Source organism: Fusarium poae, chromosome 2 (assembly GCF_019609905.1).
Source record: "Fusarium poae strain DAOMC 252244 chromosome 2, whole genome shotgun sequence".
In the NCBI taxonomy this organism is placed as follows: Eukaryota; Fungi; Ascomycota; class Sordariomycetes; order Hypocreales; family Nectriaceae; genus Fusarium; species Fusarium poae.
Window position 1 is genome coordinate 7,886,732 of NC_058400.1, and position 22,422 is coordinate 7,909,153.

General features: G+C 48.2%; 7 protein-coding genes across 7 annotated transcripts; 1 reads left to right on the forward strand and 6 right to left on the reverse strand.

Annotated features, from left to right (window-relative positions):
• Positions 1-295: 295 nt before the first annotated feature.
• On the reverse strand, positions 296-1,120 carry FPOAC1_006696 (uncharacterized protein; the record flags this gene model as incomplete). The annotated part of the gene is made up of 3 exons (XM_044851171.1): positions 296-326; positions 377-555; positions 611-1,120. 3 exons carry the CDS (start codon positions 1,118-1,120, stop codon positions 296-298), a joined length of 720 nt encoding a protein of 239 aa, XP_044709883.1.
• Positions 1,121-2,202: 1,082 nt separating this feature from the next.
• Positions 2,203-4,308, reverse strand: FPOAC1_006697 (uncharacterized protein; the record flags this gene model as incomplete). Its single annotated transcript, XM_044851172.1, has 2 exons — positions 2,203-2,613; positions 2,665-4,308. The coding sequence occupies 2 exons, from the start codon at positions 4,306-4,308 to the stop codon at positions 2,203-2,205; spliced, it is 2,055 nt and encodes a 684-aa protein (XP_044709884.1).
• Positions 4,309-6,168: 1,860 nt separating this feature from the next.
• Positions 6,169-7,660, reverse strand: FPOAC1_006698 (uncharacterized protein; the record flags this gene model as incomplete). Its single annotated transcript, XM_044851173.1, has 8 exons — positions 6,169-6,211; positions 6,259-6,900; positions 6,957-6,997; positions 7,050-7,116; positions 7,173-7,214; positions 7,267-7,359; positions 7,441-7,496; positions 7,592-7,660. 8 exons carry the CDS (start codon positions 7,658-7,660, stop codon positions 6,169-6,171), a joined length of 1,053 nt encoding a protein of 350 aa, XP_044709885.1.
• Positions 7,661-8,477: 817 nt separating this feature from the next.
• FPOAC1_006699 (uncharacterized protein) lies at positions 8,478-10,980 on the reverse strand (the record flags this gene model as incomplete). Its single annotated transcript, XM_044851174.1, has 4 exons — positions 8,478-9,200; positions 9,250-9,763; positions 9,815-10,441; positions 10,496-10,980. 4 exons carry the CDS (start codon positions 10,978-10,980, stop codon positions 8,478-8,480), a joined length of 2,349 nt encoding a protein of 782 aa, XP_044709886.1.
• Positions 10,981-12,034: 1,054 nt separating this feature from the next.
• Positions 12,035-13,396, reverse strand: FPOAC1_006700 (uncharacterized protein; the record flags this gene model as incomplete). Its single annotated transcript, XM_044851175.1, has 3 exons — positions 12,035-13,039; positions 13,093-13,273; positions 13,332-13,396. The coding sequence occupies 3 exons, from the start codon at positions 13,394-13,396 to the stop codon at positions 12,035-12,037; spliced, it is 1,251 nt and encodes a 416-aa protein (XP_044709887.1).
• Positions 13,397-14,892: 1,496 nt separating this feature from the next.
• On the forward strand, positions 14,893-15,892 carry FPOAC1_006701 (uncharacterized protein; the record flags this gene model as incomplete). The annotated part of the gene is made up of 2 exons (XM_044851176.1): positions 14,893-15,509; positions 15,559-15,892. 2 exons carry the CDS (start codon positions 14,893-14,895, stop codon positions 15,890-15,892), a joined length of 951 nt encoding a protein of 316 aa, XP_044709888.1.
• Positions 15,893-16,388: 496 nt separating this feature from the next.
• On the reverse strand, positions 16,389-19,876 carry FPOAC1_006702 (uncharacterized protein; the record flags this gene model as incomplete). Its single annotated transcript, XM_044851177.1, has 3 exons — positions 16,389-19,368; positions 19,423-19,622; positions 19,673-19,876. The coding sequence occupies 3 exons, from the start codon at positions 19,874-19,876 to the stop codon at positions 16,389-16,391; spliced, it is 3,384 nt and encodes a 1,127-aa protein (XP_044709889.1).
• Between the last annotated feature and the right edge of the window lie 2,546 nt (positions 19,877-22,422).

Genomic DNA, 22,422 nt, shown 5'->3' on the forward strand with positions numbered 1-22,422 from the left:
AGGACTGCATCTCTGGAGTTTGGATGAATTGTGGGTTTGGTCCCTGAGTTGGGCTATAGTTTCTATGGCTACCAGTAATTGGCGTTTTTGGGGATAGGGTTAGATGATACCACGAGACGATGTGTCAAAATCCCAGGCATAGACTTCGAGAGATACAATATTGCATTGAACAAGGAAAATGATGTGTTGAATACGACAGTACATTGCACACTATTCATGCTGTTTTCCCTTACGATGTTGCCACTGGACATACACCTATCCGTGCTCTAACACAAAGTGTTAGAATTGTCTATTTCTATCCATTGTATGAGACATGGACGTGATCCCTATGTTTTTGTCAGCTCGAATCCAAACTATGGAATTGACGGTCACTTACCAGTGGTTTTGAGTTAAGCCGTCTCGCTTCTCCATGGTCCGCCAGTTCTCCCACTTCTTCTCCGTCTTGTCGACAGAAGTAGTCCAGATCTTTTGACCCCAAATAACATATTTGAGATTGAGAGTACTGCGGTTCTTCATGCACCACTCAGCGATCTCCTTTCCGGAGAGTGTAGCAGACTATCATGTTGTCAGTATCTCGGGAACTATCTGGCATGTCATAACTGTAACTTACGCCGCCAGCATCGGAACACATAAAGTCAGTCGCCAAACCACAACAATGGTCTGAGCTTCCAGGACAAGAACAGTCTCTCTTGCATCCAATCTCCCTAATTCTTCCAGGGAACGCAGCAACGACCTTCTTAGCTGCGTTGACAGAAACCGCCTTACAAGCTCCTACAGCTGGGATCTTCGGCGCAGAGTACCCTCCAAAGCCAGTAGCGGCAGAGGAGCAGCACTTCATCTGCGATGGGCCGGGACACTGATTAGATGCTGAGGTACCAGCACAGTCAGACGCCCAGCGACAGTTTCCAGAGGAGCACTTGGGCTTGGAACAGCATTTGATGTTGGCTGCATCGGCAGGACATGCGCCAGAGATGGAAGTGCCGCCGGCGGAACTGCAGGCTGCGTCGGTGATACAGACGCCTGCGATGCCGTTGGGGCCATAGCAGGGTTCGTTGGGTGCGGCGAGGGATAGAGATGACAGGAGGAGGTTGATAAGAATGGGGAAAGTAGTGTAGTGCATTGTGGTGGTTGATATCGTGTCAAGATTGCTTGAGTGTCTTGTGTGATTTCTTGAGGACTGAAGATCTGAGGTTCTTGGTCATTTATATAGTATTTCCTGTCCTATCTTCCTTCGCCCAGTTCAGCCTAAGATCATCATAGGTTTTGTGCATTCAGATAGAGACTATACAGTCTCAAGTTGATCATCGTTGTGTAACACCTCTTCTAGTGAGGGTACCATGCCACTGTCGTGTTGTTCAGGTTTGTATCTTCATTTTAGGCAGGTGTTTCATCAAATGTGCACATTTTGTCTCTTCTTTTCAGCCGAGCTGCAATATTTCTCGTAAAAAGAGGGTAAGAACCTTGTTTGACCCTAGTTTTCGCATTCGATCTTCTTCAGCTCTTCTCAATTTGATAATCTGCGGAATGCTTCCGTGACTTATCCCTACAGAGGAACTCGGCATTTAGAGCTGCTGATTGGTTGACCGGGTCTTCGCAATGCGACAGCCCGGACGATCAACCGTTGACGATCATGCTTGGCCATAGATTGACTACGTTCGATCTAAGGATTTTCAGTGATACCAACTTGTTTGTGTTGACCGAGTGGTAACTGCAACTGCCGCTTCTAGTGTCGATACTGTCGTACGAGACCAGAACCAACGGAGGTTTGACCAAGTTAAGCTTAGATATAGCGCGGAGACTCCGACACAATGTGCAAATGCTTTAAACATGACTGGACACTTTCATATTGTGATTTGAGGTTTCAAGGATAATCGAGACATAGTGACGTCTATACCGCTGTTTGAAACGCACAGTCAAGCCTCGCTGACTGGTTCACTTCCCATTTTCGTAATTCGTATTTGTCCCCGCATGTATCTGACCACTCCTGCTGCTTAACTTATGTCTTAGCAGTGGTTGTAATCCACGTCATACCTAGGTAGTATTCTGTGAAGGGTCGATCTCTTTGAGGTTCAGGGTATCTATTCCATCGACCCCTCAACAGTATTCATGCGTAGAACAGGAGATAATTCTTCAGATAAACAAAATTTGCTAGCGTATTAACTTCCTAAATCTCATCTTCATAACTTACTTCTCTTCCACGCCCTACAACCTGTCTTGTTGTTTCTTTTCTTGACTTTCACTACCTTCCGAAATTCCAAGCCCCTCACCTGTCTCCATCGATTCTGTCCTTCTAGGCTCCTCACCATCCAAGAGCACATTCGGTGCGTAAGGAATCTTGCCCTCCTCGCGACGGTCAGGGGGAATGATAACGTTGTACCAACGAGGGACGAGGACTCCGAGTCCGATGATGACCAGACAAATGTGAGCAAGTCCAAAACCGAGAATATGGAGAGGGTCATCACGAAGCTCGTGGAAGGCAGGGTAAGCGAAACCGTAGATGATGGCAAGCACAGGTGCTGAGAGGAAGCGCAGGAGAATAGGCCAGAAAGCGGGAATACTCCAATTCTTCCCTGTTGCGACAATAACGTTGAGATCTCTTCGAAGTTGCTGGCCCTGTTATATCAAGTTAGCAATTGTAAAGGATAATACGAAGGGGAATCTTACAGAGTAGAAGGCCATATACCAGAAGCGCCTGACAAAGACGTTGTTGAAGAGCTTTGAGAGAAAAGAGCTCTTGCCAATAGTTCGGCGAACAAATCCTCTTTCCTGACCAAAGCTGAGCGCCGGAGGAATATCGTCAGGTGTCTTGCCAATAATGCAAGAAACGATGGAACAAATAATGAAGATACCAAAGCCTACACCGGCACCAGCCTCGGCTTGAACAGCATGGGCGACAGCGACACCAAGAACCATACCACCAAAGTATCCAAAGTTCCAGATAAAGAATGCAGGCTTTCCAACCTGTCCAGCAACATCTCGCCAGCGGTAAAAAGTGGTGGAGAAGGCACATTCTGAAAAGACGACAAAGACCAGCGCGACGTCGTTAATCCAACGGTCAACACCAGTGAGAAGAGCATAACCAAACTGGGTGCAGTAAGGCAAGGAAATGAGGAACGAGATGATGACAAGGCCTGTCACCACCCACTCACGGCGAATTCTAGGTTTGGTATCCATGACTAGTGTGACAACAGCGTCGAGCATGGCGAAAGCAGAACTGTATCCAAGAACGACAAGTGTGAAGAACAGAGCAAAAGCCCAGAACGAAGAGCCAGGAAGTTGTGTAATGGCTGTGGGAAGTGTCAAGAAGCCGATAGTGAAAGAACCGATTCTCTCGCCGGGAACCGGCATCATGTCCAAGTATCCAACAACACCAAAGGCGGCAAAAGCAGCGAATCCTTCGAAGAGAACGTTGCTGCCAACAATAAGGCAAGAGTCCATAACAGCGTTGGAGTGTTTCTGGTTGTAAGATGCGTAAGAACTGAAGTAGCCGAAACCAACACCTGTCGAGAAGAAAACCTGACCTGCTGCAGTCTGCCAGATCTCGCCGGAAGCTAGCTTGTCGCCATTCCACTCGCCAAAGTATAGCTTGATACCACGACCAGCGTTGGGAAGGGACACAGAGCGACCGACGAGAATGATCGTCAAAATAACAGGCAAGCCCATGGTGAAGTAGACGACACGACCGGTCTGGCCAATACCTCGGAAAATGGAAACCCAGACGAGGAACCAAACGAAAGCAGTCCATCCAACGGTCTCTCCGATAAGAGCAGTACCGGGATACTGGACATAATCCTGTACGCTGTTGGAAGTCTTGTTACCGGGGATCGGATCGACGTTCTGGACGACGTCTTGGTAATAGTATTCCTCAGCGCGTCCCTCCCACGGAAGAGGGCTCTGGAACGAGTTTCGGAAGTAAATCATGATCCAGGATAGATTGACAACGAAATAAGGAGTGACCATGAAACCGATGTACAGTAAACTGAAGCCCAGACCTTTGAGGCGGTGGTTGATGTTGTTGAAAGCGACGACAGAGCCTCCGCGATAGGCTTGACCGATGCTGACTTCGAGAATAAGGGCTGGGATCGCAATGAGGAAGACACACATGAGATATGGGATGAACCATTGGAGACCGTTATTGTTGTACACCTGAGAAGGGTATCGAATCAGGTTTCCCATACCGGCGCAACCACCCATGGCTGCGAGCAAGAAGGACGCTCTCGAGCCCCATTGATCACGACCATCTTCAGATTTAGAAGGTGGAGGAGATAGCCATTTGCCGACCTTTTGAAGAAATGGAGGGACTCCCATGATGGTGTGTTCAGAGAAAGAAAGTCGATCGAGTGTCAAGTTTCCCGTACAAACGGGCTGAGGGGAAGAGACGATATATCTATCGCATGAGAAGTTCTCGAAAGATGTTTCACAAGAAGCTCAAGACACTGGAGAATATTGCTACAGAGTGGACATACTCTTCTTTTTATTACAATGGCTACTGGTTAACAACATTTGGGGACGAGCCCATGTCTTGGCTCTTTTACAAGGAGTGGGAGGAGGGATCGGTATCACCCCACTCAGCTACAGAAAGCGAAGCATAACGGGGACTTTGTGGACAAGATCGACTTGGCTTTCTCCGTTTGCTCGAGACTGTGTGACGAGTGAGAGCAAAAACTCTGCGAATCCAAGGGAACCTTGACTCCGCTGCCAAGAGGACCGGAGACTTGGCGTGTTGGTTACCCCGGCTGAAGGAATTTGGCAGGCTTTTGCTTACAGGAAGGACTTTCATTCATTCAAGGGAGTCAAGTCACTGAAATCGTTTAGTTGGTCTTGTTTTGAACCAGCTATTGCTACTTGTTGATATGTCGTTGATGGTCTGATAGAGTGGAGGTTAGTTGCTGATACTATGTAAGTGTTGGAGGATTAATTAAGCATAACTCTAAAGACTAACTACCAACCCACCGGCTTAGTCTAACTCTACATACTTAACCTTGACCTTTTGACTTTTTAAGCGTTTATTCCCGCTCTTTATCTGCTTGGGTAACGGGTGCGCCATATAACAGGGGTTCAGTTGCCTCTTTTCTTGGCATAGCATCAGTGGATAACACGGCAGCCGGGGGACTATTCCCTTGGCCGACGCAAGATAAGACGAGAGCAAGACAAAAGCTTCAGCTTTGATCGCTTGCGCCAAGATGATACATGTGCAGCAAGTCGCAGGGCTGTACGTCACTAGACAGAAGACGAGTTTATGGTAATTAAGTACTGAACGAGGCTCTGAGACGTCATTTATAGCGTGTTGACGGGTTGGGACTCAAGGAACCCCTATCTCTTCTCAGGGTTCTCTTACATGGTTGTCATTCTCTTGTTCAGAGATTGAATTATACCCATAGTTTTAAGATTATTCAAGTGCAGGATTTCCACTTGAGCTACGACTATTCTCTTGTCTAACGAATCAAATAAAACATGCCAGAACAAGCTTAATTTACGTTATACATACTTCACCAGACCATGGATCTCATCAGCCAGCCATGTTACGAAGGATTCCAGTGCCAAGCCAACCACCCAATTTATCACGCACCATGATCATGACGTTGTTTTCGCTATTGGACCAGGCACCCAAATTCTTACAACGGTGATTGATTGGAAAGACCATGTCTTTGCCAAGGATTATTGAGCGTGGGGTAAAGGTAGCATGGGCTGGCTGTTTCACTGCAAACAGACTTCGGTGATCCCGAGCTGACGGTCCCAATGTAACGACCTTCTGCAGCAATTAGAGGTTTAGAGTGCAGGCTTGAAAAACAGAAACTATCCGTAAATTGTAAGATAAATCATGCCACCAGCCATCGTCAAGTTGTTGGACGGGGAGTTCTCAACGCCTCGTCTTGGCTATGGAGTCTTGGATGGAGACACTATCGATGGCGTGATAACTATGATCAACTCCCCGAATAATGAAACATAATGTTACTAGTGAACTCAAGAATCCATCTGATGGGTCGTTCCAGACTTGGATCATAGATTTTGAGAAAACTGAATGGTTGCTTGGCAAAGCAAACACTCCAAACCAGGTGCCTCACAACGTCAAGAGCCACCTATATCAACATGGCAAAAAGATTCCTCTTGGAAATCTTATAGAATATGGACAAAGACATGTGTCTAACTTCTATACATCTGCGATACTCAAAAATTCCCCACCTCGGGCTTTCGACCATAAACCATATGCCTGCACATCAGTTAGCAAAATCCAATAAGTAAGAAATGAAAACATACACAATGAAATAGGGCAGAGATCTAGGGTCTCTAAATGCTCTTCTCATCTCATTGACCAGAGTAGTGACTTCCTCAACCGGCCAACCCAATATCTCGCCGATCGGAAAGACAGCAAAACCATCGATGGATTGCTCAATGAAAGCACCATTATATAAACCAACTTGCTTGAGCTTCTTGTCCTGCGCCCAGCCTCCGATGGGGACTTTCCATGACTTAGACACCAGATCTGTAAAGCCTGCTTTTCGCATGTATTCTTCCTGGCGCCCATCTCTAGCAATCTCAAAAGTTCGACCAGTCTTGCGACCGCATTCGAAGAAGAGCTGATACCAGTTTCGGAACACATGATCCTTGTTGTTATGTACTTCAGGATTCTCGCTGCGTGTTTCGATATCGATTTCGAGGCTTTCGACCCAACCGCCTGGCCGCACGTGGGTGTAAGCTTGATGAAAGAGCTTCTGCCAGTCGTCAATGGCACCGTAGAGATAGCGGAGATGAATAAAGTCGAAGTGATTCGGCTCAAACGTCCAGTCAAGTTGAGCGTCGTCAATCTGGAACATGCAGTTTGGCGGTATGAAGGCTGGCTGAACCGCTGAGATATCGATGCCGATTACTTCGGCGGAAGGGTACTCGTCTGCCATGTCACTAACACAATTAGAAAACTCCATGATTTATCGGGGGATCTCCAAGCGTATGCATACATAGCCCACATCCCAGTACCTGTGCCAACATCGAGAATTTTCTAGCCTTGGTCAACTTTATATCTCTCCCGACTTCGCTTGGTCGTTACATACCTGGGGGTTCTCGTCGATGGGAGACTGATGAAGTTGGTTGTCCAGGAGAAGTAGAGTGCAGTGATGCCTAAAGGTCCTGTAAGTTGTTGTGATGGGGTGAAGTTGTGGCAGAAGAAGAATTACAATATATCTTGTCCTTCTTGGAAGTGGTCATCCGTGGGCGCCCTAGATACACATGTGAGACTCTCATTGTTGATAGGTTCCGATAAAGACTGACCAATATTCGGTGGTCTCGGACTGTTGGAAGGGTCGACCGTTGATATGTCTATACTCAAAGATGCTGGATATTATAGATGCTGTTGAATTGCGACTATCGAATAAATTAGCGACCTTTTGTATCGACCCAGGACATAGAAGGAGAGTTGGGATATTTGCATTAGCCATAACGTACCTACTACTATCCATGGACTCATCTTCATCGTACACGCTGCCCACGACTTGAGGGTCCTGCCGGATGATGATTAGCCGGCTGTAAACTACCAAATTGCTTGCAACCTAGAGGAGTTCTTGAAGAAAGGCTTCAATTTCTGGAAGAGACTCACAAACTCAATAGGATCCATATCAGAAGATCGCAGAGTCTTTTGTCCCTGACCTTGTGTATCTTGCTCCATGGTGGCTCGAGCTAGAGCGTGTTTTGTCGTAATCAGATGTTTCTTGAAGAACAAGATCCAAGAATATAGATAAAATGAAGCGTATTTTTATGTTTGTTGATAGAGAGATGAGACAAGATATCAAGTCTAGAGGTTCATCGAAGATCATGGCTGAATACAATCAGAATAATAAGCGAGAGGTTACGAACTTGGCAGGTGCTACAAATGCTGCAAAGCCGCCACATCTAATTGATCATCGTCAATTAGTAAACAGCAAACAGTTAAATGTGTGTGGCATTTAGTCTAGATCGAGATATGGCGTTCTTGGCCACTATTGATCCCACCAACGTGTCTACCAAACAGTACTAGATATGCCCCATGTTTGCACTCGCGAAACGCCAGGTATTCAACAAACTCTTCAGTATGAGTTCTCAAGAATCCTTGGTCTAAACTGTTTATGATCGCCATGACCCCTGTTCTGTTGTATGACCAGTCTCCTCCCCGTCTCTGGTCTCGATCATTTTGTGGCTCTCAGATGTGTTTTCATCCCAAAGAGTATCTATCTAAAACGATGAGCTTTTCTTTTATGCTTTAGGCAAACATCCAGGGTCACAAAAACAACTCGTATCAGAGGAACATAACGCAGAGAACACCAATTTTCCTTTATAATATATGTTATTCACAATTTCTGCTACTTACGAATGCTAATTCTAATGCTCATTTCAACTCGTAATCCAACGTCAAAGACAGTGGTATCTCCTCAGCGCAATCTACAATCCTCCAAAAACCATGCATGCTAAATATTTCTAACGCCCTGGTCCCTTCTTTTAGTCTGTATCTAGAGCTCACGGTGTCGGCTGGACTCTCCAGTGATGCTTTCCTCATACTCAGTCAAGCGCAGTGCCTCCTCCACGTCGTTAACAAAGTGCCTATCGCCAGCCATCTCCACGATACCGCTGCTTGACATCAAACGCCACACGGGGTGATCCTTGCGGGCTGGGCAGCGAGAGAAGTAGACGCGCACACCTCGTTCCGTATAGTTGCGAACAATCTCTGCCAAAACCTGGGTGCCTGAACCATCCATGGAAGTCACACCGTGAATGTCAAAGATAACATTTCGGTTCATGTCGGCATGGCGAAGTCGAGGCAGAGCAGGATGCGCCTTTGAGGTGCCGTAAAGCTCTAGTCGGCGAAGGCGGGACTTGAGCTCTCCGGTGTTGGCAAATGTCAATGGCTCCGGAATCTTGACAATGAGGCAGCCTTCAACAAACTCCAGGCTTGCCTTGTCGCCCTCGGCGTTCTCAAATCGGTTGGTTCCAGGGATTCGGCCCAGAATCTGAATTCGTGGTCGCGTACTATGCTTGATGACCATGAGCATCGAGATTCCAACACCAAAAGCCATGCCAAGTGTAAGAGAGTAGAACATGGTGGCCAGGAAAATGACTGCCATGAGACCCAGCTCAGTCCAACCGCGAATCTTTAGGAAGAAGCTAATGTCGTGGGGCGCCTCTTCTATCAGCGAGTAAGCCACGACAGAAATCATGGATGAAAGGACAGGTTTCTTTTCAGCGTTAGCTTATGCGAAAATGGTTAGTGTGTCAACGACTTACCGGCAGGTAGTAAAAGTATGGAAGGAGGAAGAAGATTGAGAGCAGAGAGATGATACTCAGAAACATGGAACTGGCGGGACTTTTACCACCGGTGCTCTTATTCACCTTGCTTCGACCGTATCCGCCAAATGCTGGCAAGCTCATGAAGCAGCCGCCAACCATATTGGCAATACCAAGCGCAATCATCTCTCGGTTCGCACTCAATTGAATTCCCTGAATAGTCTCACTTGAGCCCAGACTTTTGGCAGCGACAGAAGACTCGAAGAATCCGAGGAGAGCAATTAGGAAAGAAGTCGACATGGCACTTCGAATGTGTGGCATATGCTGCAGCTTGAAGGGCCATTGGAACGCAAGCAACTGGCCGTTGGCAGCCTTGACTGTTCCGAGAATTTCGACACCCTGGTTCTCCCAGTCCAGCTGCCAGCATAGAATCGCAGACACGACGACGACAACGAATCGATCAGGGACATACGCGACACCAGGGTACCTGGGCTGAAGTCGGTTTTTGAGTTCACTAAATCCATGGTCAACGTTGTGCGCAAAATAGCCGTGAAGCGCCACTTACCGGCAGATCATGATGACACAGAAGCTAATTCCAGCAATGGCAAATGTCAATCCATGCGCCTTGTCGACATTGCCAATGATGAACCTGATCTTTTCTACAGGGCTACCATGGCTGACGCCCGCCTTGTCAGCCAACTCAGCGAGTCCTAATTCAGGAATCAGCTGGTCAACGGCAATGACGAAACCAATCGCACTGATGAAGCCGCGCAGAAAAGGCTTGCTGAGCACGCTGTCCATGAAACCTAGTCGCGCAAGTCCAGCAATGACAACCATTGCACCCGCCATGCCTGCGACAATACCACAGATCTGCGCATGGAGCATGTCATTGTCCTCGTCCTCTCCAGAGCCAACGTTCTGCTTGACAACAGTACCGACAAGAAGTGAACCTGCAGCTTCTGGGCCGACAACCATCTGAGGGCAAGATCCGAGGAGCGCGTAGATAAAAGGGTTGAAAACGAAAGCGTAGAGACCGTGGATTGGAGGGACGTGAGCGAGGTTTGCAGCAAGAGACAGGGCCATCGGTAGATAGAACGAGGCCATGGTGACGGCTGCGATAATATCGCCTCGGAGGTATGAGACTTTGTACTGGCGCATCCAGTTGAGGCAGGGAATATAGTATGCCATATACCTATTGATTAGTTAGTAGGCCATTCGACGGCTGTTCGACATTGGTAGCTCTTACATAAAAGCTGTGTCCTCAATACCGGCTTGTTCAGCTAACATACTGCTGTGGCCCATTGTCTTGGTTCGCATCCTCTTTTTCAACCACTTCTTCCAATCGTCATGACCCACGATGGTCGTAATGGCGTTGTCAAGTACAGGAATGTGCGTTCCCGATCCCGCGGTCTCGCTACCATCCTCGTCGGTACTCCTCATTGTCAACGTCGGACTCATGGGTCGCGGACTGAAAGTGCCATGGCTGCAGACACCTGGGTGGGCAGGGTGAACGCTGCCTCGACGCTGGCTTGGACGGTCGTTGTTCCCGTCCATCAGAGGTGTAGATTCATTAGCGAAGATCTCGTCTATGGTAGCCCCTTGGGGATTTTCAGACGACTCTGTCGATGAATCATTTTGGTTTCGGCTAACAGTTTGACGAAGAGTGCTTGGTTGAGCAGGACGATGGTCTGTCGAAGAATTGGTTCGGCCGTCGGAGGGTCGATTCGCCATGATTGCGAAATTCGATCTAGTCGCAACGTATGGTCGTTTGGTGACGTTGAATCGGTCGGTTTGTGTTTTCGAATACTTCTTCTATGGGACTATTTCTCGCAATCTATATTTGAGTTTGCTTTTACGAGTATTTCCTGTTTGCGATGGCGCAGAATACAGTCGACGATCGTCGGCAAAAAGATGCCGGCTTGGAGTTCGACAAGTACACGGACGATAAAGAGTAATGCATGGAATTGGGAAGGTGAGACTCTCGGAAGCTGACTGTCATAAGATCAAGGAGAAAGAAAAACAAGAGAAAAGACTGAGTACATAGGTAAAAGACAAAAGAACAAAAAATTCATGTCTCGCTAAAGCTTCCCAAGGTAGAGGATTATGAGGAGTAACTAAACCCGTTCCAAGGGTACCATCTCATGGATGCCGTCAATCGGTCGGTCCCTTGACTCGCTGTGCGTAATGATCAGGCAGTTTCTCATCCCTGCTGGCCCCCCATTTTCAGATCGAGTCGCAGCTTTTAACCCAATCACATTCGTCGGTTGCGAAATGCCACCCACGCAATGGCTGTAGGTTGCCCATCTTTGACCGCTTACGGGGGACCCTTTCAGTGACATCAGAGCAGTAGCCTCCAGGTGACTTCTAAGCTCTGGCGGGGGTGACTACAACCACCTCAAGGAATGGATGTCAGCGAATGGCCAACCTCGTGTTGTTCAGCGATCCCTGCAACTGCACGGACTGGTCGAGATGCTACCGTTGAACCCGACTTTGGCCGTGAAATAAACAACTTCAAAGTTCATGATCATTTGTAATCGGCCCCGAATAGCTGACACGTCTATGAGACAACTCAGTTTGAAGTTTTTGAATGGTGAAAGGTAAATGGTTTCACCAGCATGTATTTTCAGTAGTCTCAATATTGCTAAAAAAGAACAAAAGTTTATGCTTTCAAATTTCAATATTCTCGCTCATCAGGAAATCGTACCTCCAACCGACTCGTAGATCGCATCGAGATCCGTTGTTTTTACATAATTAATAACCCAGCGCCTATTATGCATTGACCGTTCTAGACCTGCTCGTTCACGAACAGACCAGCCATGCCCTGGCCTGTGCCGATACACATGCTTGTCAGAAGCATCTTCTTCTTCTGCCGTCTGCACTCAGACAGACCTGTCACAATCTGTCTGGCACCAGTAGCACCCAGGGGGTGGCCCAGAGCAATGGCTCCTCCACGGGGGTTGAGCTTTTCTGATGTGAGGCCAAGCTTGTCTTGACAGTAAACGGCCATGGAAGCAAAGGCCTCGTTGATCTCAACGATATCAATATCGTCCAAGGAGATGTTGTGCTGGGCGAGAAGCTTAGGGATGGCGATGCTGGGACCAATACCCATGATGCGAGGGGCAAGGCCAGCAACGGTAGATCCAACGTACTTGGCCATGATAGGCTGACCCAGCTTGATGGCAGTAGATCGCTTCATCAACAACACGGCAGCAGCTCCGTCAGTGATCTGACTAGCGTTACCACCAGTTGTGGCTCCACCCCATTGAGGGAAAGCAGCGCGAATCTTGCCGAGGCTCTCAGCAGTGGTGCCTGGACGGATACCCTCATCTTGAGTAAGAGTGACTTCCTTCTCTTGGCCATCGGGGCCCTTGACCTTTGTGGTAATGGGCGCAATCTCATCTGCGAACCACCCAGCCTTTTGCGCAGCCTCGGCCTTCTGGAAACTACCAGCGGCAAACTTGTCCATCATCTCACGGGTAACGTTAAAGTCATTGCTAACGTTCTCGCTTGTCCAACCCATGGGCTGCATACAGTCGGCAGCCTCCTGGCTCTTTGATGTAACGGCCTCGTCGAAGGGCTTGTCGAGCGCGTCACCACCGATGGTCATCTGTTCGGCGCCCATGGCGATACCGACCTCGATGGAGCCATTGGAGATGGAGTGGGCGATATCGGCGGTGGCCTTGAGACCGGAGGAGCAGAATCGGTTGATGGAGGAGGCACCGGCGGTGTTGGGGAAGCCAGCGGCGAGAGCAGAGGCGCGGACCTTGTAGGCGGCCTTGGCATCAGAGACCTGAAAGAATGTCAGTAAGCGCTCGTTCTATCATGACAAGAATTGCGACTCACGTTTCCGACGCAGATATCCTCAACAAGGGCAGGGTCAAGGTTAGATCGTTCTCGGACTTCCTTCAGAATAGCATAAAGCATATATTCAAGCGTTGTGTCCTTGAAGCCACCCTTCTTGGCCTTTGTGAGTGGTGTTCGCACGGCAAGGGTGATGACAATATCGTCGGGGTTCTTGGACTGGCTGTTGTATCATTGTCAGTTTGTTTACATTGCATCGGTCGTCAACCGTGGCAACCCACATGTTGCTAAGCGCCGACCCAGGGGCCAGGTGCTTGATGATAGAGCCAATACGTTCAGCAGCCATTTTGTATGTGTATATGATTCAAAAGAATTATGTTGCAGATCAAATGGAAAGATTGAAGCGACAGCGCAATTCGCATTAAAATAGGAGAAAAGATGCCGAGGCGAAGTTCATCATGGGAGGGGTCTGGGGTTAAACTCCAACGGAAGCTGCAACGGTACTTACAGTAACGCATCGAAATGTGTGGGGTCAAGCCGAGGTAGCGTCTCGAATGACCACTTCCCGAGGTTTCGGGGTGATTATCTATTTTGTGGGACCGATTGCTGACTTAGCATCGCTATCGATAAACAACAACATTCCAGAGATAATACCAACAAGCAATCACCAAGTAACCAACCTTTTGTGTGCAGACTAAGACAGAGCAACATCAATTGCCGAGACCGGAACAACCCAAGAGTTTGACGTTCTTCATATGTCCTTTTCCAATCACTTAGATTATCAATAAATTCTACTATAATTTCGGGTTCACTGCCTTGCGTCTTATGACGATAACCATTGGTGTCGTCCAGAGTCATTAATCGCACTATCACTCCTGTTCCGCGAGTACAGGTTCCTGCAACAATCGCGGTGACTGGAATGCATCGCAAATTTAGACCAGAGCGTCCTTGTCAGACGTTGACGGTGAGCCAAGAATGTTCATTTTACACGACAACAAGTCTTTAGTTCCCAGGTTACCCTGTAGTCTTGCCAGATATCAATAATCGATACAGGGACAAGAGCAAGTGCCACTACGGGTAGATTGACTTCCATCTCAATGAAAATTCCAGCTGAGAATACATTGGAGTTGTGGCAACAAATCCACCAACCTGGTACAGAGCCCATGGTGCCGCTGGATCAGCCACATGGCCGAGAAACACGGGCAGCCAACAAACTCAACAGCAGGACCTGCGGTAGCGTGGTATTTGTTCCTGGATCATAAGTACGATCCAATAGCAGCAAGCAGATCTTCAGGACGGCTTCTCGGCAGCCCCTAGCGTGTGATTGTCTGGACCCTTGATAAGATGTGCCTCTTCCTCATCCGGCCATGAAAGAGCCAACGGGCCGGATAACTTCACACCATATCCATTTTCGGCGGTTTGCCACAAGCCATCTATTCAAACTCAGTTATATGGCATATTGGGACTGAGAAGGATTTGAGAGAGGACGGGTGCTCCGGCTGTCTGATCCTTATATGCTCAGGCAATCACCCCGGTCTCTCCTGAGATCGACTTTCGTTGTGATGTCTGTCGGTTCATTCATTCATTACTTTCCCTTACACTAAACACAAGTGTGAAAAAACGTTCTTTACTGTCTCGTGCCTTTGCAAGCAGACTGATTCTATTACTGAAAGCCCTTCTCCAACTCGATCGCCCATCAAGGCGCAACGACATCTTGGTTGGACGGATATCAGTCACCTCGAGCGAATATAAGTAGCTCCAGTTACTGCAAAGCTCCCTATCCGATATCTTGAATTCGTTTGCTACCAATACTCGCAACCAATCTTCAACAATACATTCATTATGGCTCTTTCGAAACATCTCCTATCTCTTCTACTAGCCGGTCTCGCATCCGCTACCCGTGACCCCAAGCGAGGACTTTGCTATGTTCACAACAAACAGGAACCACAAGACGACAAGATATGGGTTCAGGACGGCAGCGACATCACATGGTATTACAACTACGAAGACCAGCCTTCACCCGTATACAACGACATCTCCCAAGAACAGTTGGAATTCGTACCTATGATGTGGGGAGTCGGATCGGACTCCAGCGATACGACTTTTCTCCAGAATGTCATGGGACTTATAAACGACGGGATCAACATTACTCATGTCTTGGGATTTAACGAACCAAATGCCGGAAACGAAGTCGGTGGAAGCAACATCAAACCAAAGGATGCTGCTGAAGCTTGGGTTGCCAACTTTGAACCCCTGGGCGAGATGGGTATAAAGCTAGGTCTGCCTGCTTGTACAGGCGGATGGGATGGTATGCCATGGCTGAGGCAGTTTCTCGGAAACTGCACCGAGATCAAGAGTCGAGGCGGTCCTAACAGGAATTGTACATGGGACTTTCTCCCTGTACATTGGTATGATAACTTTGAGGGACTGGCTTCACATATTGGTGAACGGCTGGCTGAGTATGTATTATCCTACACAGCTCACTACCCCCTACTAATGCATCTTCAGATGGCCCAATACTTCCATATGGGTTACAGAATACGCTTATGCTCACCAAGACCCCAAGCCCACAGACTCATTCTTTGAACAGACTCTGAAATGGTTCGACGAGTCAAAGTTTATAGGTCGATACACTTACTTTGGGGCGTTTCGATCTGATGTTTCCAACGTGGGCCCCAACGCTGCGTTCCTTTCTAGCAGCGGCTCTCTTACGACTATCGGGGCGCAGTATCTAGGACTTAACTCCACAGGCGAAAATAGTGCATCACACTCAAACTTTAGCCTCCCTAGTGTCGGGATTCTGGCGTTGATAATGGCTGTGTTTGTTAAGATTGTCTTATAGAGTAGTGAAGAAATTGATCCCTAATGGTCATTGCATACATCCTTTTGGCATCTTTTGCATTAAACATGACATAGACTCACAGTCTGAGGCGGAATTGTAGTGCATTGATATATATTTATTAGAATCAAGGTGTGTTGACTATATGGTTGTTTGCATGTCGATCTAACAAATGAGCATAATGGCAACACACAGAGAACCAATGCGGATCCAGAATTCACAAATGAAGATAGAATTTAAGAAGAAACAATGCATTTGCGCCAGCCATATATGTGCTGGATAGCGGGATATCTATACCCTCTATGAGGGCCAATAATGTAACTGAAAAAGCACAAGTGATATCAACATAACATCTTTGCAGTGGTATATAGGAATTCGTCATGATCCTTCCACTCGTCAAGATCTCTCCAAACAGAGTCTTTAAATCCCCCTCGTCTATCATTACTTTTTAGATTATCCTCCCCACAGTATTATCCTCATAAATATGTAATTCATAAGATTAAGCCTCGGTGGCAGCAAGGCCTTGAGGCACGATATGTCGCTCAGATGGCCCGCGAGAGGTATCTCGCTTTCCGAGGGACTCACCAGTGTCCTTGCGAGAGAAAGAAGCCCAGGTCTTGAAGCTCGAGAAAGACATGGTTCGTCCAAGTCGGCCAGCATCGTCTCCACCCTGGCCCCAAACACCACGACGGACAGGAGCGTCCTCGAGGAGGTGGAAATGTCGCTTGGTCATCTTCCAAAGCTCAATACCAGCAACAAAAACAATGGTGAAGCCGACGGACAGAGCCCACTCCCAAGTGATGCCAGTGTGCTTGAAGAACTTGTGGTTCAGGACAGGGATGTAGACAACAGGGAACACAGACAGACCGCCGATAATGACGGACCAGAAGAGGAAGCGGTTGGAGTAGATGTCCTTGAAGACGGGGAATCGGCTGTCGTCATCAGGGTTGAGACGGAATACGGAACGGCGCAGACTCTTGAACTCCCAGGCAGAGATGAGGATGAGCCAAGTGAGTTCGGCAAATGTAGCGGCACGAGCTTTGAAAACGGGGATACAAGCCTCAGAGTATCGCTGGTTGCACTCGTTGCCTAAGTTTCCGCCGTTGGCGCCGTAAATGATGATGACGAAAGTACACATGGTGCAAGCACCCATGATGATACCGTAGACGATCATATCAACAATGATCTGGTTAGTAAAGACACCACGCTTCTTGTCCTGAGGAGGCTTGCGCATGATATCCTGAGCACCCTGCTCGCGACCGAGTCCGAAGGCAGGGAAGGAGGAAGTAGCCATGTTGATCCAGATAATCTGGAGAGGCGACACGGGGAAGACAGAGAATCCGCTGTCATCGACAAAGGCAAGGCCACAGACAAGGAGAATAACTTCACCGACGTTGGAGGTAAGAAGATGGAGGACAAACTTCTGAATGTTGTCAAACATGCGACGACCTTCACGGATAGCGGCGACAATGGAGTTAAACTTGTCATCAGTGAGCACAATCTTGGAAGCAGACTTGGCAACATCAGATCCAGAACCCATAGCAATACCAACGTCAGCGCGAGACAGAGAGGGGGCATCGTTGACACCATCACCAGTCATGGCCATGAAAGCACCACGTCGCCGAAGAGCGTCGATCATACGGGTCTTGGTGTCGGGAGCACAACGAGCGATAACCAAGGGAAGTTCCTCAAGAGCATCAATTTCCTCGTCGGTCATGCGGTCAAAGTCAGTGGCCTTCTGGACAATGGACTTAGCGACGTGGTCAGGAAGGATACCCATGTTCTTGGGAATGATACCAACTTCCTTAGCAATAGCCTTGGCAGTTTCGGGATGGTCACCAGTAAGCATGTGAACACGAATACCAGCGTTAGAACACTCAGCAATAGAAGGCTTGGTTTCGCGACGAGGAGGATCGTAGATACCAGCGAGACCAAGAAGAATGAGACCCTTTTCGACTTCAGCGCGAAGCTTCTCATCCTCAGCGGGCGAAGAGGCCTGTTTGGCAGTGAAGCGGCCATTCCAAGGACGGTAGGCAATAGCGAGGACACGTTGACCCTGAGAGGCAAGGTTGTTCATTTGAGTGAGGACACTCTCCTTGAGTTCTTCGGTCATAGGCTGCTGGTCGGCTCCTGTGCCAGCGTAGTCGCAAAGGTCCAGGACACGCTCGACAGCACCCTTGGTAAAGACCATAGAGTTCTGGGTATCAATGATAGATCCGCTAGCTCCCTCGGGTGCATCATAAATAACAGACATGCGCTTGATGGAGCTGTCAAAGGGGAATTCGGCAGTTTGCTTCCAGCCCTGACCTTCGAGAGTTTTCTTGCCAGAGTTGAAGCGGTGGGTAAAGACCTGAAGAGCAATCTCGGTAGGCTCGCCAGTGACCTGCCACTTCTCCTCCTCATCATCGTAGCGGACTGTAGCCAAGTTGCAAAGAGCAGAAGAGAGCAAGAAAGCGTTGAGCTCATCGGTCATTTCACACTCAACCTCAGGCTCGGGCTGTTTGGCAGGGGCGTTGTTGTTCTGGTTCAGCTTCTCATCGGGGACATCAAACTTGAGCACAGCAGCACTTCGCTCGCGGTCGTAGTCACGAGGGGCAGCGGGCTCTTCAGGCTCAGAGTCATTCTGCTTGGAGTAGGTGACTCTGCCCTTTGTTGGGTCGTTGGGGCTCTGAGAGTCGCGGACAGTGTAGATGTGAGAAGAGGGGATCCAGGCCTTGCGAACAATCATGGCACCCTCAGTCAGAGTGCCAGTCTTGTCGGAGCAAATGTTTGTGACTCCTCCTAGAGCCTCAAGTGCAGAAAGATCACGGACAACGACATTGGCCTTTCGCATGACAGTGACGGCAACGACCATGGTGATAGTTAAAACAGCGACCAAGGACTCAGGGATGATGGCGATACCCAAAGAAGTAGCGTAAATGATGACCTCGTTCTTCATGTCAAACTTGTTGACGGCGAACACAACAATGGCGAGGATGATGGCACAGCCAAAGAGAACGTAGGCGAGGGCAGAGAGCTTTCGCTGAAGAGGAGTTCCCTCAGTAAGACCCAAGAACTTGCCAATGACATCGTAGGTACGCTTAGAAGCACCAACGAAAGGCTGTTTCTTTCCGTACTTCTTGTAGTTCATAGAGCGACCAGCCTTGCGTGTCTTCTTGGAGGTAGATGCGGCAATCTTGCCGACCTCGGTGGACATACCGGTGGAAGTGACAATACCACGGCCACGACCCTTTCGGACAACAGTGGTGGCATAGGCCATGTTGACACGGTCACCAATACCGATCTCATCCTCAGATTGGACCAGCTTCTCTGTGCCAGGAGCAGTAATATTGTTATCGGTGATCTTTTCGACGGGGATGGATTCGCCAGTCAGTTGACCTTCCTCGCAGGCAAGGTTCATGGCTTCGAAGAGACGGAGATCGGCAGGGACAGTGTCGCCCATCTTCAGAAGAACAATATCTCCGGGAACGACTTCGGGGCTATTGAATTGGTCAGATTTGAGATGTAGAATATTTGTTTCTGGAGGTACTTACTTGGAAATAACTTGGGTCTTTCCGTCACGCAGAACCATGGCACTTGGAGAGGAGAGAGCTCTGAGAGCATCCATGCGCTTCTCAGCGCGATACTCTTGCCAGAAACCAATTGTGACGTTGAGAACAATAACAAAGACAAGCACACCACCTTCGATGTAGTCCTTGATACCGAAACTAAGAGCCATGGCAAACGCGAGAACCTGTTGAGAATTAGTATGGCCAATTGCGCGGGTGGGATGAAAGATCTTACAATAATCATGGCATTGAGCAATTGCTTGGTCAAGATACTGTACCAAGGTACAGTGCCTCCGACGTCGAGCTCATTCTTTGGGTATTTTTCTTGAGCTTCAGCTACTTGTTGGCTTGTAAGGCCCTTGTCGATGCTGGTACCAAGAGCTTCGGCCGTCTCCTCGACCGTGAGGAGGAACGGGTGCTTGGGGTATTCTGCCGCCATGGTCGATCAATTGCAGAAGAAGAAGAAGATGACCTGGAAGGAAGAGGAGGAGAAGGGGAACAAAGCTGGACACTTTTGTTTGTGTTCCTTATGCTTGGTATGAATGTGTAAGGGTCGATCTATGAGTGGTGTTGTTGATGGTGGGATGCTTCAATTATCGAGGTACACAAGAGAATCCATAAACTACTTGAGTTTCATAGATGGTCTAGTATATAGAAGTACCTAATAAACAAAAGGATTGGGTTAATGGAATGTGATGTAGGTGGAAAGCGTATCGGTAGTCGAGATGCTTTCAACAGCTTGTGGTTGATAACTCTAAACTTGATGAACAAACGAATATCTTTGCGGGGTGCGGGGGAGAGAGAGGTCTATATACTTTTGAATTTTCGAAATTGGACCGACCGTCATAAGTCGCATCGAGCAAGCAAGTTGTTTGCTCGTTCTCAAGCTCTTTGGCCCGGAGCGGAACTGAATCGTTGCCATGCTCGGGGTTTCTTGGCGTTGGTAAGTTAGTGTATGTACGGTTGAGATACGCCACAATTTAGTTAGAGTTGGTGTTTCTCCACCTGCACACTCCCTGGAAATGCGGCCCTACCAACCCCTGTAGATGACCACCTGGAAGGATGTTGAGCCTCTGGATTATAGCAGGCATCTAGCGTAGCTAGGTGATAATTGCATGGAATCAGGACCTGGGCACTGTATTTTTCGGTTGTCTCCGACCTAGGGAGGCTAAGCAAACTAAATGGAGTCATACCTCTTAAACAACTGCCGCTCTAGCATCAAGAAGGCCTCAAAGCGACAGTATAAGATAACGATCAAGAATCTTCCCCTAATATTATCTGAAGCAATCGATGCGTTTCTTCTAAATTCTACCCATGAACAAGACCCTAGTCACTTTACCAATAGAAACTTCGAAGCGAACAGAAAGGTACCTCGTAACTACGATGGATGGTGGTTAAAAACACAATCGTGAGACTGCCTGGTGGTGCGCACAGTGGATATCTTGGTGTCTTGGCAGCTTGGCATTCTGCGCAAGCGCAAACATGCAACCAGACAAGACAGAAAGAGAATATTTGCACCGAGATTGTGAGGTCATTGGGTGTGTGACGGATTATTACATGGTAGCGGCGGTCATGGATGTTTTTTTTTTCTTGCTACGCACGAGGACATTGTATCGGCATTGCCCTTGTCGTCTTTTGTACCATTGCCGTTGAAGCAGCCATCAATCACGTTGCAGTATCGATCGTCACGGTAGGGGAATAACCGTTGAACATGCCAATGTGTGCAAATGTTAAATGAAAACAACAGATCGTAATGATTGATTCGGCATTCCATCACCGTCCAAGAAAAAAAGGGACCTGCCAAGTACTCTTCGGCACGGTACTGCACTCGCCGAAAGAGAAGAGAAAAAAAGTCAACTGTTCGAACCTTTCAAGGTTCAGCTTGGTTCATCACATCTTGGCGTGATAACTTCAAAGAGAAACAGGTCGTCTTGGCGGCTCTTGGCGCTTGAGCAATGACGCGTATCCAATCGATTCTCGGAGGTTTAAGGAAAAGATACGCCGAGGTTACTTTCCTCTCATGTTTCCATGTTCCCACCAGTTTGTCTATGTTCTGATGGCTTCTACGCTGGGTATCTCTGCATTTTGCAGCGTGGGATTCTTTCTGATGCCATGGTATTGAAAGGGAGGGGAGGCAACTCTTTTCTGGAACAAGTTTAGGTTGCACATTCTTCAAGTCTCGTTGATTGGTTTATTGGCATGTCTGCAGGGATCGCCACTCTTGGCCCACAGTGACCCCAATAACCTTGCGCTTATGCTGCTTAAGGTTCTGGGCACTGGTTACGCTTGCAAAAGAAGCTTATCGGCTACTCAAAATCAACATACCACCTGATCCACCCTACTGTGGTACCATTGTCCAATAGTGTGAGCAAGTCTGATCTTGGCAAGACTCTGTGTTTTCTTGTTGTCTCTTTGCCCGGTTTCCATAAACACCATGCCATGCAGCTTCCAGAACATGGACTTATCCTCAAGACTGGGATATATATTCCCACATGATTATAGGAATCACAGCATATCTAGCCTTCCAACCTTTCGGCTACTCCGAATCTCTCCGAATACGCCTCAGCCTGCGCCTTCCGCGTTAACTCCGCTCCCTTGATGCCAAGACAAACATCGTACGAGTCACGTGCTCCGCTGCGGGGACCCACCCTCCGCTCCGTCCGTTGAGGCTTGGCACAGCCGGCTTCAAACCTCCGCCGATGTATCTTGTTTGTCTCCGAATGCTGGGTAGAAGCATCTCCGAAACTAAGTCTCCGGTTGTGCAACTTCTCGGTGAGAGTAAGCAAAAAACTACCTTGTTAAGCGTCCAACGATATGTTTGATCCCATGCGGCAGTGTTGACCGAGATTACCCAACATGCAAGCGGCGAAAAGCCGAGATACTTAGTCTACCAATAAGTGTTGAGATTAATGGAGTATTCAAGCATAAAATGCAAGAAAAAGCAAATCCGAATTAACGAACCTCCGACCTGCTCAGTAGGTAGGT